At 33.7% G+C, this 15,746-nt stretch overlaps 1 protein-coding gene across 2 annotated transcripts in view; it reads right to left on the bottom strand.

The window, feature by feature from the left end:
- Nucleotides 1–15,746, bottom strand: part of LOC150094960 (ragulator complex protein LAMTOR4-like) — an 84,282-nt gene that overhangs the window by 53,105 nt on the left and 15,431 nt on the right. For both annotated transcript variants that reach the window (XM_090411235.1, XM_090411236.1), the window contains exon 2: nucleotides 321–405. In XM_090411235.1, the coding sequence (XP_090267361.1) occupies nucleotides 321–398 (78 nt within the window). In that variant the 5' untranslated portion in view covers nucleotides 399–405. The remainder of the gene's footprint in view (nucleotides 1–320; nucleotides 406–15,746) is intronic.

The following is a 15,746-nucleotide window of genomic DNA, read 5'->3' as shown; positions in this document are numbered from 1 at the left end:
GAGGACAGGACAGAAGGTCATCCCTGGAAGTTAGGTAAGAGTGTGCTAGCAAGGGTGTGAATACTAGATGTCTTGCTTGGAGAGTGGTGAATGAATGGAATGAGTTGCCTAAATCACTTGTGAGTGCTCTGACTGATGACTTCAAGGATAGTTATGATAGATAGTGTCGATAGTTTGGGTCTACCAAACTAGGACTCCGTGGAGGTGTGCTAGTGCAATAATAATAATTCTTAGTTCATTTTATTTTACTGCAACTATACATAAAGACTAGATAATCTAATTTTATGAACAATACTAATTAAAAAAAAATCATAACATACCGCTATTACACCACCCTCCTCATTAACCACAAGAAATCCAATTTGTTGTGGTATCCTTTCTATGCCCCAACTGGTCATCTTGAAGCTGCATGAATAAAACAAAAGTGATGTGCAGAAAATTAAATTGGCATAGTAAATATTAATAATGCCAATACTTAATTATAATCTTATTTTTGACAATTGGCTGGGCAGGATACATTATCCCCAAGAATCTCTAAGTAGTAATCTAAATGTAACTTATTCTAACCAACTACATTTGTTTCATGCATTTCTATAATAGTAGAATATATATACAGGAAATGCTTTACTACTATGAATCACAATAAAAAAAAACATGTTTGCCATATTAAATCAATATTTATTAAAGTTTGTGTTATTGAATAGAACATATCCCAAAGTTTATTTTTTATATTCAGTTATCAAGCTACCGTGGTTAGATGAGCAATCCCCTTATTGCCCAGAGACCATACCTAATTTTGCTTAAATATGTACCCCTATCAATCCAAAAACCTGAAATTGTGAATTTCAGGTTTCTGTCAAGTAAATTCAAACTTCATTTCTTCTACATGGCAAAGCAGCATTTGCTGGAATTTTTTTTTAAGCAAATGCTACTTTGCCATGTAGGAGAAAGGAGGTTTGAATTTACTTTAATTCACAATTTCAAGATTTTGTAAACCTAAAGTATATCTATACCATAGGCAGGTTAAGAATATATACAGCTAATTCTCTTTTCACATGGCTTTTTTTTTTTTTTTTTTTTTTTTACATGATTTAGAAATAACACGGTTTATAAAATAAAAGCAATTCTATTTTACACGGTATATTTTGATTCAACATGGTTCAAATGGCGCTTATTTTTAAAATTTCTGTTTGAATTCAGTTCTGTTAAAAAGGGTATTCCCATTATAATTATCATTTCCTAGAATGGTACTTAAACTTCAATTTTGGGGGAACCCCCCCCCCCCCCGATGTTTTAAATATCAGGGATTACTCTACACTACAGAATATACACAATTGTGGCGGCAACAAAAAAATCAATTTTTGTAATTATGATTCCCTGAAGTTAAGCCGATAGATAATCTGTTATATTCACTTGCTTGTGGTTCCTGGAAACAGAAGGGTGCTATGCTGATTCCTCGAAGTTAAGTTGGCCCATTACCAGAAGCCCGCCTATATAAAGCTGCTTGAAAGGAGTTAAGCTGTTTGCTAAACAATCATTTCTTGTTTACAATTTGAAATGTTTAAAACCATTACTCATTAATTGATCCCAAAAACCACAGGCAATGAAAGGTGTGGATTTTAACACATTACCAGTGCACTGGAAGGCAAACAAAAAAGGTTGGGTTCCAAATAAATTTTTAATGAATGGTTCCATCATTGTTTTGTTCTAGAAGTTAAACACTATTTGATGGGGGGGGAAAAATCTGGACTTGACCAGATTTTTTTTATTGATTATAGACAATGCACCTGGCCATCCTGTTTTAGAACACCCGAATGTGGAATTTTGTTTTCTTCCACCTAATACAACATCCTTAATACAACCACTAGACCAGGGTACTATTGATATTTTTAGTACATAAGAACATTCCAATACATTTTGGATAAATTAGATAAGGATAATTTACTGACAGTTATTGATATGCAGAAGAAATTTTCTATTTTCGATTGCATCAAACTTGCTAAGTTGGTGTTATCAGAATTGAAATTAACTTTAAATGCATGCTGGAAAGCTACTTGGCCAGAATGTGTGAAAAAATCTCAATATCATCAGATTAGCACACGCAGTTAGTGAAGGATTTGATGATTTTTCGTCTGCAGATATTGAAGAATTGATGGGTGACAAAGCTGTTAGTGATGATGAAATTATAGAAGCTGTCGTTGAGAATCTTGATGAAGAAGAAAAAAAAAGTAATGATGATGAAGAAAGGATTCCACTCGCTGCAGGATTAATTAAAGAAGGACTTCGAATGGCTAGTAAATTGCAAAGTCATTTTCTTACACATTATCCAAATACTGAATGAGCTGAAGTTTAAACGTGAACTGAAGTCATGTATGGTGCGATATGAAGAATTATACAAAGATCTAGTCAAAACAGCATCGCAACAATTAATTACAGAGTTCGTGGTAAAAAAAAAACCAAAAAAAAAAAAACCCAACCTTCAGAATTATTGGAAACTAGCGCTAATTTAGTTCCTTTTACTGAAGAAAACGTTTCACCATTGCAGTATGAACAGGATGGTCAAAGTGTTTCACAAATGATGGAAGTGATTTAATTCCAGTCTCACACAAAAGAATGCAGCTACTGTCAGAAAGTGAGAGCAAATAAAACTTAACTAATAACCATATGTGTGAGTGTATTTGAGCCTTTTCGAATTTCTGTTTTATTAGTGACACACCATTTTCTTTAAGAAAGATACATATGTATATACTTTAAGTATTTAAAAAAAAAATATTCCATTAAAATTAAATAGTTTTATTCAATGATGTTCATGTTTTGTTTGAAAATAACCTATTGTTCGCATCTGGTTTTCACACCTGGAACCATTATTCCATTTTTTCGCACAGTTTCTTCTAGAACCAATTTACTGTGTAAATGAAGAATTAGGTGTATATATAAGGTGTTCAAGAAAAGAACAAACTTTTAAATAGCATGCCAATTGGCACAGACAGTGAGCTATGACTAATGAGCGCACCTAGCAGCAGGTTTTGACAACAAACTGCCATTTTTGCCACTCTACTATGAGCATTAGTCATCGAGTTACATCCGCTGAAGTGAGCACATGCACAAGCTGTTCATTGGATTAGTGACAAAGCGACAATGAAAGAGCTTGAAGAACATGTGTGTGTGTGAAATTTTGTTGCAAACTTGGTAAAAATTTTACAGAAACATTTAGATTGCCTAATCAAGCATATGGAGAGGACTGTATGAGCCGACCGCAGTGAAATGAGTGGTTTACGTGTCGATGGATGAGTCGGTCAAAAATCAAGGTGATGTTGGTTGTATTTTTTTTTTATTGGAAAGGCACTGTCCATTATGAATTTGTACCACATGGTCAGATGGTAAACAAAGAGTTGTACCAGGAAGTTTTAGTGCGTTTGAGGGATGGTGTGCACAGGAAGAGGCCTGAATTGTGGGAAAACCAGACTTAGATTTGCACCACGACAATATGTCAGATGTTTTGCCACAAAGTATGGCAAAACAACAGACATTTGTTGTGTCCCATCCGCCCTATTCTCTGGACTAAGCACCAGCAGACTTTTTCCTATTTCCCAAGCTTAAAACCACTTTGAAAGGACATCATTTTCAAACCATAGAGGAGATTGAGGAAAATGCAATAAGAGAACTGCATGCCATCACAGAAAGTGTGTTCCAGGAAGCATTCCAACAATGGAAAAAACATTGGAAATAGTATATTGCCAGTAGAGGGAGACTACTTTGAAGAGGACAGTGCTTATGTTGTAAAATGAGCAATGAAGTCTTTATAACAAAAGTTGGGTCTTTTTTTGAGTATGTCTTGTATGTATATATATATATTATTAATTTTATATACAGGGTATCTCGCTAATCCAAACTACTAAAAACCGTACTCATTCGGATTAGCGAATCTCCCCCCAAGAGACAATAACTAGTGTTTAAGACAAAAATAATCAGATTCTAATGGTACATCAATTTAATTCTATAAATAAATAAAGTAATTAATAGAAAAAAGCTACTGTACTGTAATATAAAACTTAAAAAATAATACACTACACAAGTTTATTTTAGTAAAACATTTAGTTTGTATGTACCTGTGTGAGGATTCAGATTTAATAAAATTGCAGTTCAGTACGTAACTTAATTTGTGTAAAAAATATCATTTTCTTGTACACAACAAAAAAAGTTTCGCAAAATAACACACAAAAAAGTTTTTTTTTTTATTTCTTTGTAAAAAAGTCACTGATTTTCTTTTGCTTCGTGGAAGCTAAACTTTTTTCGAATGCTTCTTCTCGGAGCTGCATTAGCAATAAAATTTTGGGGTATGGCATATCATTCTGCTTAGTCCATTCTATACACATATTAAAACTGTCAACTGCCTCTTCATGTTTTACTTTCGTTTCTTCGAGTCATCGTCTTCTAATTCATTCTGTAGCGTCATATTTATAATTTGAGCATCCGATTCGATTTCACTTTCGGTTCTACCTGTAATCCATTCCGTAACATCTGTTTGTGAAATCTCAACATCTGGATTTATATTTTTAACCAAATTATGCACGCACAATAAATCAAAATAGGCCTACACTATAACCGTACAATAGACAGTATGAAAAAAAAAATACTGTATTGTAATAATAAAATAAAATAATAGTTAAAATAATAATTATTAAATAAAAATAATAGTACACAAAATAATACGTAATAAATAAAATTTTTTTTTCCTTTCAAACCGCAGTTCGGATTAGCGAGATACCACTGTGTGTGTGTGTGTGTGTGTGTGTGTGTGTGTATTGTATTTTTCATTTAATTTTTTTTACACCCTGCTCTAGAGACCATACATAGAACTTTTACAAGCCACTCCAGGCCTCCCAAAAGCAGAGTGGTATTCTCACACCAGACAATGAAATCTATCTCTCACCTAATGACAATCAAACACCCATGCCTATGGTGGGATTCAAACCAGCAGCCTCTTGGCCAGAGAACATATATACTAACCACTCAGCCAACAAACAATCAAGATCAGGAAACTGTGCAACATGATTTTACAACATCTGTAGTTGTTCAATCAGTGTGGCAAATTACTCTCCATGAGACATGGTAGGTAGCCTCATAAGTATATACCAAATATTTTATGAATTCACTGTCTTCACCTAGTCATTCGAGAATGTCTGTAGTGAATGCATTCTTCTTCAAGTGTCATTCCCTAGGAGGAGGTTGGCAACCATGTCACGGAACTTTTTTCTTTCTGTTGCTGCTCTGGAACATTTATGGTAATTCAAGCCAGTCCAATCCTTAATGTCTTCAAACCACATTCTCCTGGATCTACCTCTCCCTCTTTTTCCACCCAGTTTTCTTTCTAATATTAATTTCGGAATGCCTTCTTGTCTAGTTAGATGTCCAAAACATTTAAGTTTTTGTTCTTTAATTATTTTCATTAATGTTCTTTTCATTTTTGCTTTCTTTAAAATAAATTTCTTTGTTTTTAATTTTTTCTGTCCATGATATTTTCAACATTCTTCTGATGGTCCACATTTTGAAAGCTTCTAATTTTTTCTCTGCTTCTTTATTTAGAGTCCAAGTTTCACTGTTGTAGAGGTTTTGACCAGATATAGCATTTTATTAATCTTTTTCTTGTATCTATATTAATGTCTTTGGGTGTTAGAACAGTTTTCATATCAATAAAGGCTTTTCTTGCTAACTCTATTCTTCTTTTTATTTCTTTAAGGGGAATTTCCTCTGTCTGTAAACATTTGTCCCAAATATATAAAAGAGTGAACCTGTTCAATTTTCTTTTTGTTAACAGTTATGTTTAGTTTCTTATTTATTGGTTCTTTTGATATAACCATGTACTTTGTTTTCTTTAGGTTAATAATTAATCCCATGCTAAGCTTATGTTGTAAATCTCTGTGATTAAGTTTTGAAGGTCATCTTCAGATTCAGCTATAAGGACTGTGTCATCTGCATACCTGAAGTTGTTGAAGTTCCTACCTCTGACTTTTACACCCTTCAGTTCCGAAATATTTTTAAAAACTTGCTCACTATATATATTGTACAGTAAGGGTGATAAGACACATCCTTGTCTTACTCCTTTTTTTGATTTCAAAGTTGTCAGAATATGCATTTTTATATCTTATTGAGGCCATTTGATTCCAGTATATATTTGTAATTATACATAGATCTTTTCCTTTTAGCCCATTATTCTGTAGGATATGTATTAATTTCTTGTGATCTATTGAATCAAATGCTTTGGTGTAATCAATAAAACAAAGATATAGGCTTCTTTCACATAATGTTTTCAAATTGAAAATTCCTTCTCTTCTCTGTCTTTTTGAAAACCTGATTGAGTGTCTCCTATTTCTACTGAAAAAGTGCCTTTTATTCTTTCTAGGATTATTCTCAGTAGTAGTAATTTTGTAACATGACTTGTTAAACTTATTAGTCTATATTCTGAACATTCAAAAGTTCTTGATTATTGGGAATAGTGACAAAATGGATTTCCTTAGATCGGGAATGTATCCTGTATCACAGATGTTATTAAAAATAACCTTTAGGTCATTAAGTGTGTTTTCATTTACTTTCTTTAACAATTCAATAGGGATCTGATCAGGGTCTGGTGTTTTACCTGTTTTCATTTGACTTAGAGAGTCTTCTATTTCTTCATATGTAATTGGTTTACCATCCATATTTTGTATATCTGGTGTGCGATCAGAGTCAAACAGTACTTTTCCATATTCTTTCCATCTTTTTATGATATCTTGTGTCTCCAGTAGCATTTTTCCATTTTGATCTTTTATACAAGGATTATGGTAGAAATTTTTTCTTTTTGTCAGAGCTTGGATTGACTTATGCATTTCTTTACTATTGTGTATCTTGTCCAATTCCTCCATTTCTTTACATTTTTTATTTAGCCACTTGTCTTTAGCCTTCCTGCATTCATTTTTTATAATTTTTACTGAGTATTCTATACTGTTGTGTACTTTTCTTTTTTTGTCTTTCTTCATAAGTTCTAGTATTGATTCAGTCATCCAAGGTTTTTTCTTATTGTATTTAATTTTTGGAATAACCTCATTTGCTGTCTTATATATTGCACTTCTAAAATTTGACCACATGTTTTCAATTTCCTCTGTGTTACAAAGTATACTGTCTTCTGTATCCTACATGATCTAATTTTTTCCTAATTTCTGAGTTAAACACCATTATGTTGTCAGGTATATTCAGAGCTGTCAAGTCAAGTCTTTCAGTATGATTGTTTTTAGAAATGTTTTTTAGTATAATTTTTAAAGTAGACACAACAGAGTTATGGTCTGAACCTATATCAGCACCCGGGTATGTTTTTATGTTGATTATATTATTGTTGTATCTATTATTTATCATTATGAAATCTAATTGGTTTCTTATAGAGTTATCTGGGTTTATCCAAGTATATAGTCTGCGCTTTGGATGTTGAAAGAAAGTATTCATTATGTGTAAGTTGTTTTGAATGCAGAATTGTATCAATCTCTTACCTTTTTCATTTCTTTTGCCTAATCCAAATTTTCCAACAACTGGATTTTCTTCCCCTTCTCCAACCTTTGTATCCAAGTGACCCAGTAGGGCACTTGGATACTCATTGTAGGGCATAAACCTGGTTAATTATGATGTTAAAAGGTTTTGCAGCTAATTTAATAAGTATTATTCTTTCATTTATGGGCCACAGCCCCATTACACATTTAAAGATGTCTTTCTTAATCATGAAACCCACTCCATATTCATGCTTCTCTCCACCAGAATATACAAATGTAACGACATCTCTTTCTAGTTTTCCTATGTTAGGCCATCTTGTTTCACTAATTCCCATCACATCACACGACCAACAATTACCATATCTGAAATAATGCACAATTTCAATCTCATATGGATGCAATTTCAACCATATGCACCAGCTTATACATATACATTGAGTGCAATCTTACAATTCATGGTACTTTCTGCAGACTATACACAAATAATTCTCAGATCCATACCACATATTCCTAGCTCACATAGCTCAATCTTGTCTGCCAAAGAACATTTCGAGTCTTTATGGACTGCTTAAGGATCAAAGCTAGATGATTAAGAGGAACTTGAAGGAATCTGAAGAAATGACCAGAGCTTCATATCCTATGTCCAATTCTTACCTTCTCAGGGCACTGTTAGTATGTATCATTCAGTTACTGAATGAATGAAATAGACTAGCAATTCTGACTAAGTCAACCAAACTGTATTCTGCATTGGTTTAAACGACAAACAAAATGATGGTACAGTGATAAAATGTCATTTGGCAGGTAAATGCACTAATAAACTATTTTTGTCAAAGAACTAAAACAAAAAAAAGAAAATAACTCAACTATTTTATCTGTTTCTATCTCCTCATGACCATCACTCAATAAGGTTAATCTTCCTTAATCATTCTTTCTCTTACTTGCATATAACGAAAGAATTCTTTGGAATTTTCTTTGGTCTACTTGGCTAGATTCTTTTCATAATCTGATTCATTATCATAATCTGCCTTTCTTGCCATGCTGTTCACCTTTCTCTTTGTGTACCCTCCACAGCATTTTCTTCCTCTGCTACTCATGCTTAATGATATTACTCATCCATCTAACTCCTACCTGATTAACCCTCCTTACCTATGGTAAGGAGGGTTAATCGGATAGGAGTTAGACATCCTTACTCAGCAGTATTTTATGCCACGGCACAGATTTAAGCTTCTTCTTCTTAAGCTTGTCATAATCACCTGCCTTGTAGTTCCACATATACCCTTCATGACAGAATATTCCTCATGTTTACAATCTCCTACATCAAGACCGCATTCTCTTAGTAGGTGTATAAATCCTATTTCCTTCCTGCCATGTGATTTTTTTCTTTCCACTCTTATATCTCCATAGTTGAAGTCCCCCATAATAATCACTTGATACTTACTGTGTTATGTTTTCTTCACCTAACAGACATTCACTTTTGGAACACTTAATGCACACTCTCCCCCATTTCAATTTCCTTCCACATATCCTTTAATTTTCTCGACAATATTTCACACACGCTGCACTGAATAAAATTCTGCAAATTCATATCACCCGACAACATGGTCTTTGCAGCCATTATTCATCCACACATTGGTGTAATGCCGACAATATTGTATTTAAACAAACAAACAAAAAATACATAAATACATTTACTTACAAACTAACTAGCTCACAACCCCACATCCATTTAAAACAAAAACAATAATTAGTTAACCTAATATTCTGAAATAAAATATGAAAAAGTTACTTATCCTTTAGGGATGATAATTCCACTCTGCATACACAATATGCCACCTGACTTTGTCTCATTATGATATGAACTCTCGCCAAGAGAATAGATATTCAACTTTTATTAGTGCATTCATTAGGTTTCACTGGCCTGAAAGCTATTCCTGAAAGGAAGTACTTTCGTCAGAGACCAGGTAGAAACCCTCTAATCAGTACCATGGAAGTCCAGTCAGAGAGGTATTCTTCATCACAAGCAGTTCTGCATGAAATTTGCTGTCATTTGATATATATAAATAAATAAAAATAATAGTAATAACAAGGATTTGTGGCATAGGGAATCTTAAATCCTGATGATGTTATTTGTATCAGATCTGATATCAGTTATTTGTAATCATTTCAATGGTTTTATTTAATTCATGGAATTTGTTAAATGTACGCCTATTAACTTCTCACTTGCTGTCTAGTTGAATGGCTTCCAATGTGCAGCAAAGCGTTTCACTGGCGACATTCTGAAAACATTGGTATTCAAGTAATGGATGAACAGAGCAAAAATTTAAGAATGGAAACTAGAGGACTCGTTTTGTAAGTTGGGCTGGAATAGTAATCTCTGAAAATGAATTTTTTAAGCAAGAGTAAATCCTGAATTAAGAGTGTAATTGAATGGATAGTACCAGAAAGGAGAAACTCAATAGGCATTTATATTTCAGTGTTTGAAAAAATGCTGCAATATGTTTATTTCTTTCTCATGAACACAAGTGAGGTGATAAATGATGATTATTCAGAAACAAATGGAGTTACACTGTAAAATAGTACAAATGAAGTCCAATTTTCCAGAAGTATTTTATTTGTAAGGCATTAAGAATTAAATGTCGTCTTACAAACAAGACATTAAGAAATCTTTTTACTGTCAAAAAATAATTCGTCATTTATACTTTCTAGTCTGATATACCTAAGGTAGGACAGTATTCGTGTTCAGTGTGGAAGAGAAGAGATATATATGTTGGATGAAAAAAATGCAGTCTTATGGAAGTAACAAAATAAATCATGAAAATTTCGCTGTTTTTTAATCTGTCAAGAGTGCATTAGGAAAGAAAAATGAAAAACGTAATTTCCATACTAGTTTTAAAAACTGCACTCTTCAAGTTGTTGACTGGCCGTAAAATCCTATGGAAGAAACATGGAGGTTAAGATTTGCTGTTAGGCTTTGTGAAGCATGCAGCTAGTTATATATATCATCACTATCATCAAATTCCTGACATGTACCCTCAAGATGTGTGCAGAATATGATAGTACTACATGAAAAACTTACATCACGACTAACTTCCTATCTACAATTCTCCTCCAAATCAATCTGTTACCTGTAAAAACTCCAACATTATCAGATCTTATATTTCTGTCTTCTAAAGCGGCTTTTTTTTTTTGTATCAATCCACCTATATCTTTGTCTTCCGCTGGGTCTTTTTCCAGCCAACCAGGCAGAGAACACTTGTTTTGCTAACCTTTAATCCATATACAATAAATAAATAACAGCGGGGATAATGTACATCCTTGTCTGACACCAGATTTAACATTAAACCATCTTCCTGTATTTCCTTCAATTCTAACTGTTGACTTAGAACTCAAATAAAGACTAAGTATCGCTTGTTATAATGTCCCATGGACACCATATAACTGTAGCGTATTGAATAGCTTCTCTCTTGGAACCTTGTCATATGCCTTTTCCAGATCGACAAAACTTAAATACAGATCTTTGTTATATTCCCATGATTTCTCAATTTATAAAGTGAAAATCTCATTCTTACAGCCTCTGTTTGGCCTGAATCCAACTTGTTCTTCACCAAGCTTCCCTTCCACAATACTTCTCAACCTTTTCTCAAGTATACTTGCATAAATCTTACCAGGAACACTCAGTAAGAAAATACCTCTGTAATTCTCACATTCAGTTTTATTTATGGATACTATGAGAGCTCTACTCACATCATCTGGAATTTGTCCCTCTGACCAGGTCTTCTGAACTATGCAGTGCAGCCACTGTAACTTTTATACCTCTATACTTGAGCATTCCTGGTTGAATATTATCTACTCCAGTTGCCTTTCCACATTTCAGGCTTTTGATGGCTTTTTCTACTTCAAATATGGATATGTATTCCTGTTTGCATGCCTGCTGAGTGTTTTTTACCACTATGCTGTCACCTATTGTTTTAGCAATTTTTTGAAGTAATTACTCCATACATCAAGGATATCTTTTTCTCCAGTTTTCATGTCACCTTTATCATTCCTTTTACAGCACTCTTTCCTCCATTTCTGAGCTTATTCAACAAATACCACCTCCAGAATATTTTGCCACCTTCCGGATATTTATTTTCTATGTTCTTACCAAAATCTTCCCATGACTTTTGTTTAGCTGGTTCTATAGCATTTACCTTTCTTACATTTGTTTCTGTGTTCTCCAAGAGCACATGCTGACTTATTTACCAGGAACTTTTGATATGCTTTTTTCTTTTCCTTCACTTCCTCTAACTTCCTGTGTCCACCATAGAGTTCTGATTTTTCTATGCTTGCAGACAACCTCACCACATGCCTCTCTGGCTGAATCAATCAATGTTTTCTTCAGAATTTGCCACTAAATCACCAAGATTTGGTTCCTGTTCTCAATCTCTTTCAATTTTTCTTCAATAATATTTGTGCATTTTAGTCTACAGTTCACATAGAAAGCTGTTTAACTTTAATTCACTTTAAAACTTTCTTACATGTTCTTCTTTTCGATATAAAATCAATTTCAATATCCTGCTCAAGACTAAATGGTGATCACTTCCAATTTCAAATCCTCTGTACACTAGTGTCCTGCACCAGTGAGAAAACATCACTATCACCAATAATAAATGACTTAGATAGTGAGACAAAAAATGTGGAAAGGGATTTGAAGAAGTTGTTGCAGGAAGTGAAAGACAATAGTATCATTGGGAGGGTGGTCAGTTTGTTGCCCAGATATGACTGTAGTGAACTGAGGAGAACAATTATAATGAATGAGAAGATTGCCAAATTGTGACAGGCAGAGAGTGTTCAATTTATGAATGTATGGAATGAATTCAAAGTGAAGTTAGAATGGTTCAAAGCTGATGGAATGCAATGAATGGGTTTGATGTTGGTCATTTGGAGCTATTGTTATTAACTAAGAGTACACAGAGTTCATAGAAATTAGTACTGCTGAGAGTGAGAGGCTGAGAAGCAAGTTGTGGAAGGACAGAAGAGGATAGATACAAAGGTGAGAAAGTGATGCAACGCAAAACGGTGGAATGATAAGAATATGAATGAGAATCAGGGAAATGGGGATGGTCAAAATGAAGAGAGAAGTGCACTATAACAGAGAGAGAGAGAAAAGAGTGATGTGTTGATGGGATGGCCTCAAAGAGTGGAGAATTGTTATGCTTATATACTAATCTATGGAGTATCAGAAATAAAAGGACTGAGTTTGTAGCACTGATTGAATCAGTATACCCAAAGATAATTGGCATAAGTGAAACTTGAATGGCTGAAGATGATATACTGTCAGGACTTGAAATGGTAGGATATAGAATTTCCCAAAATGATAGAAGGATGAAGAAAAGAGGAGGAATTGTGTCCTTCAAGAGTCGAAATGGAAAATAATAGTATGTGTGAAGATTTTGAAACTGTTTGGTGTGAAGTTGAGATCAATAGAATAGTATGCTGTTATAGGCCAGAAAATGTGGAGAGTATTGATTGTAAAATGTTTAGAAAAATTTGTTGGGCAAATAAAAGGAAGATGATCCTAAGGGGTGATTTTACTTATAGGAATGTGGATTGGAAAGAAGAAACAGTGTATAGTAACAAGGAGAGTGAATTTGTTGAGTTTCTATGGAATAACTATCTAAATCAGCATGCGAGAGAAACACCACGAGGCTTATTAGTGTTAGATTTGACAATATCCTCACAGGATGTGGTTGTGAATGAGGTATCAACACTGCCACCTGTTAGGAAAACTGATCATGAGTTATTGGTTTGGAAGGTAGTCAAACAGGAAAAGGTTGCTATCAAGAGGGTCTATATCAGGGATGGCCAAGACGTCGACTGCGGTCGACCGCAAGGCACCTGAATGTAGCAAATTAAACAAATAAATAGATTGAAAATGAATAGATAAAAGATAATCAAAATTATTAATTGATAAAAAAATTGTCAAACATATCAAACTAATTTATTTCTAATCTAATGTAAAGTTTATAATTTAGCGGTTAACAACGAAGACATCGCTTTACAGCAGTCACATGATTCGCTTCATCCAGAAACGTTCGCTTGATGGTTCTGAACGCGCCCAATGGTAACATTTGATGATGTGTACACTGGCAGTTGACAGTCCATCTGTGTATTGTTCTTGATCAAGACTCTTGCAGCCAAAGTGTATTATCCAGTATTTTAGTACCGAGTAATCCCATGAAATCGTTTTCCGTTTATCGATCTTTAGTGTGTATTGTTTTAAATTAAGTGAATGCAATTAGTATTGTTAAAAAAAAATAATAATAATAAGGGTAACAATGAGTGAGCCAAGAACAAGTGTGAAAAAAATAAAAACTTATCACTATCATAAAGAATGGGAAGAAGATTTTTTCTTTATTATGATGAAAGAAATGCGTATGTATAATTTGCAAAGTGAATGTGGCTTTACCGAAAAAAGCAAATGTTGAAAGACACTATTGAATTGTTCATTAAAACTACGAAGAAGATTATCCAAAGAGCACTGCCTTAAGAAAAGCAAAGGCACTTGCTCCTTTCCTCATTCTACCATATGAAAAATCTCTTCGGTGCTAATACGATAATAACCCTTCAGCAGCTTAAATGTCTCGATCATATACCCCCTTTTGCCTTCTATCCACCAAACTCTGCAGTATACATGCCCTCAGTCTATCCTCAATCAATTTTGTACAGTCCTGACACCATTTTTGTTATTCATCTCTGCACCCACTCTAAGGTTACTTCATCTCCTTCAAATTCCAGTGACCAGATCTGAGCACAGAAATCCAGATGTGATCTGAATGCCCTATACCATGGTTCTCAAACTTTTTGAAGTCGGGGCACATTTAAAATCCTACAAATAATTGTAGGTGCATTATATACAAATGTCTGAGAAATATGTTATAATAATTAAGTCAAATATTACAGAAAAAATAGAATGCGATAAAAAAAAATAAAATTAAACATACCTTAAGTTTATTCATTCTTGTGTTTATGAGAAACATGAGCCCAATGTGTCCTAGCGACTGCTTCAATTTTTGGGCATATATTTGAAAGGCAAACTCTCATTTCCTCGTCAATACAATGAAGAATTCCTCTCTTTTTACACTTAATTGTGGTGAGGGTAGAAAATCCTAATTCACATAAATATAATGTTGAAAATTGTAGTAAAATGTTCAAAGCTTTTTTGGATATTGACACATATTCTTCTTTTATAGAAATCCAAAAGGCTTCAAGAGACAATTCCTCATGTTTAATCATCAATCCATGATCAGTGGATATAGCTGCCAGTTCTTCTGTTAATATTAAACCAAAATCACTTGAAGTTTCCATAAATGGGTTTCTAATCCAATCTTATTGTTCAGTGTTAAGTGATGGAAAATAAGAACTCAATTTTTCTTCTAAGCTTGTTAAATGTTCAACTATTATGGGAAGTGTTTCATTTATGCAAGTGTTACTTACCAATGGAAACATTGCCAAATTACCTTCAACAGCTTTTCTTTTCCAAATCTGTAGTTTTCTCTGAAACGCTTTCATTTTGTCAGTGGATGTGAGAATATTTTCTTCTTTCCCTTGCATGCTAGTACTCAAAATATTGAGCTGCTGAAATATATCAGCCAAATGCTGTAACCTGGCAATCCAAAATTCGCACCGAAAGAGGTTACAAAAATGTAATTGTGCAGCCGTCTGTGTTGTGAATCCATATCGATACAAAGCTTTTCGAATAAACACGATTTGACAGGTCTTGTTTTAATAAAGTTTACCATCTGAACAACTTGATCTAAAACTTCTCTTAATTTTTCTCCCAATGTTTTTGCCATCAAGGCCTCCCTATGAAGAAAGCAGTGAGTTACGATAACATTCTCATTTTGTTTTTTTACAAAAGATGTAAGGCCCTTAACACTGCCTACCATGGAAGGGGCTCCATCTGTACAAATGCCTACACACGACTTCCATGTTAACTGCCATTTATCAAGATAGCTATTCAAAATGTTAAAAACGTCCTCACCTTTTGTAGACACTTAATTCTTTGCAAAAAAGAAACTGATTTACTATTTGATCTTCATTAATAAAATGGACGAATGCTAAGAGTTGCACCTTGTTGGTAATGTCTGTTGACTCATCACCTTGCAATGCAAAATTTGAATACTGAAGTTTATTACTGCATACATTTTTCTCGATATCAGAAGACATTTCTATAATACGCCTGTGAAC

Source organism: Typopeltis vanoorti, chromosome 21, assembly GCF_054136105.1.
Source record: "Typopeltis vanoorti isolate ZY-2024b chromosome 21, IOZ_Tvanoo_1.0, whole genome shotgun sequence".
Lineage (NCBI taxonomy): Eukaryota > Metazoa > Arthropoda > Arachnida > Uropygi > Thelyphonidae > Typopeltis > Typopeltis vanoorti.
This window is presented reverse-complemented; position numbering and strand designations above follow the sequence as displayed.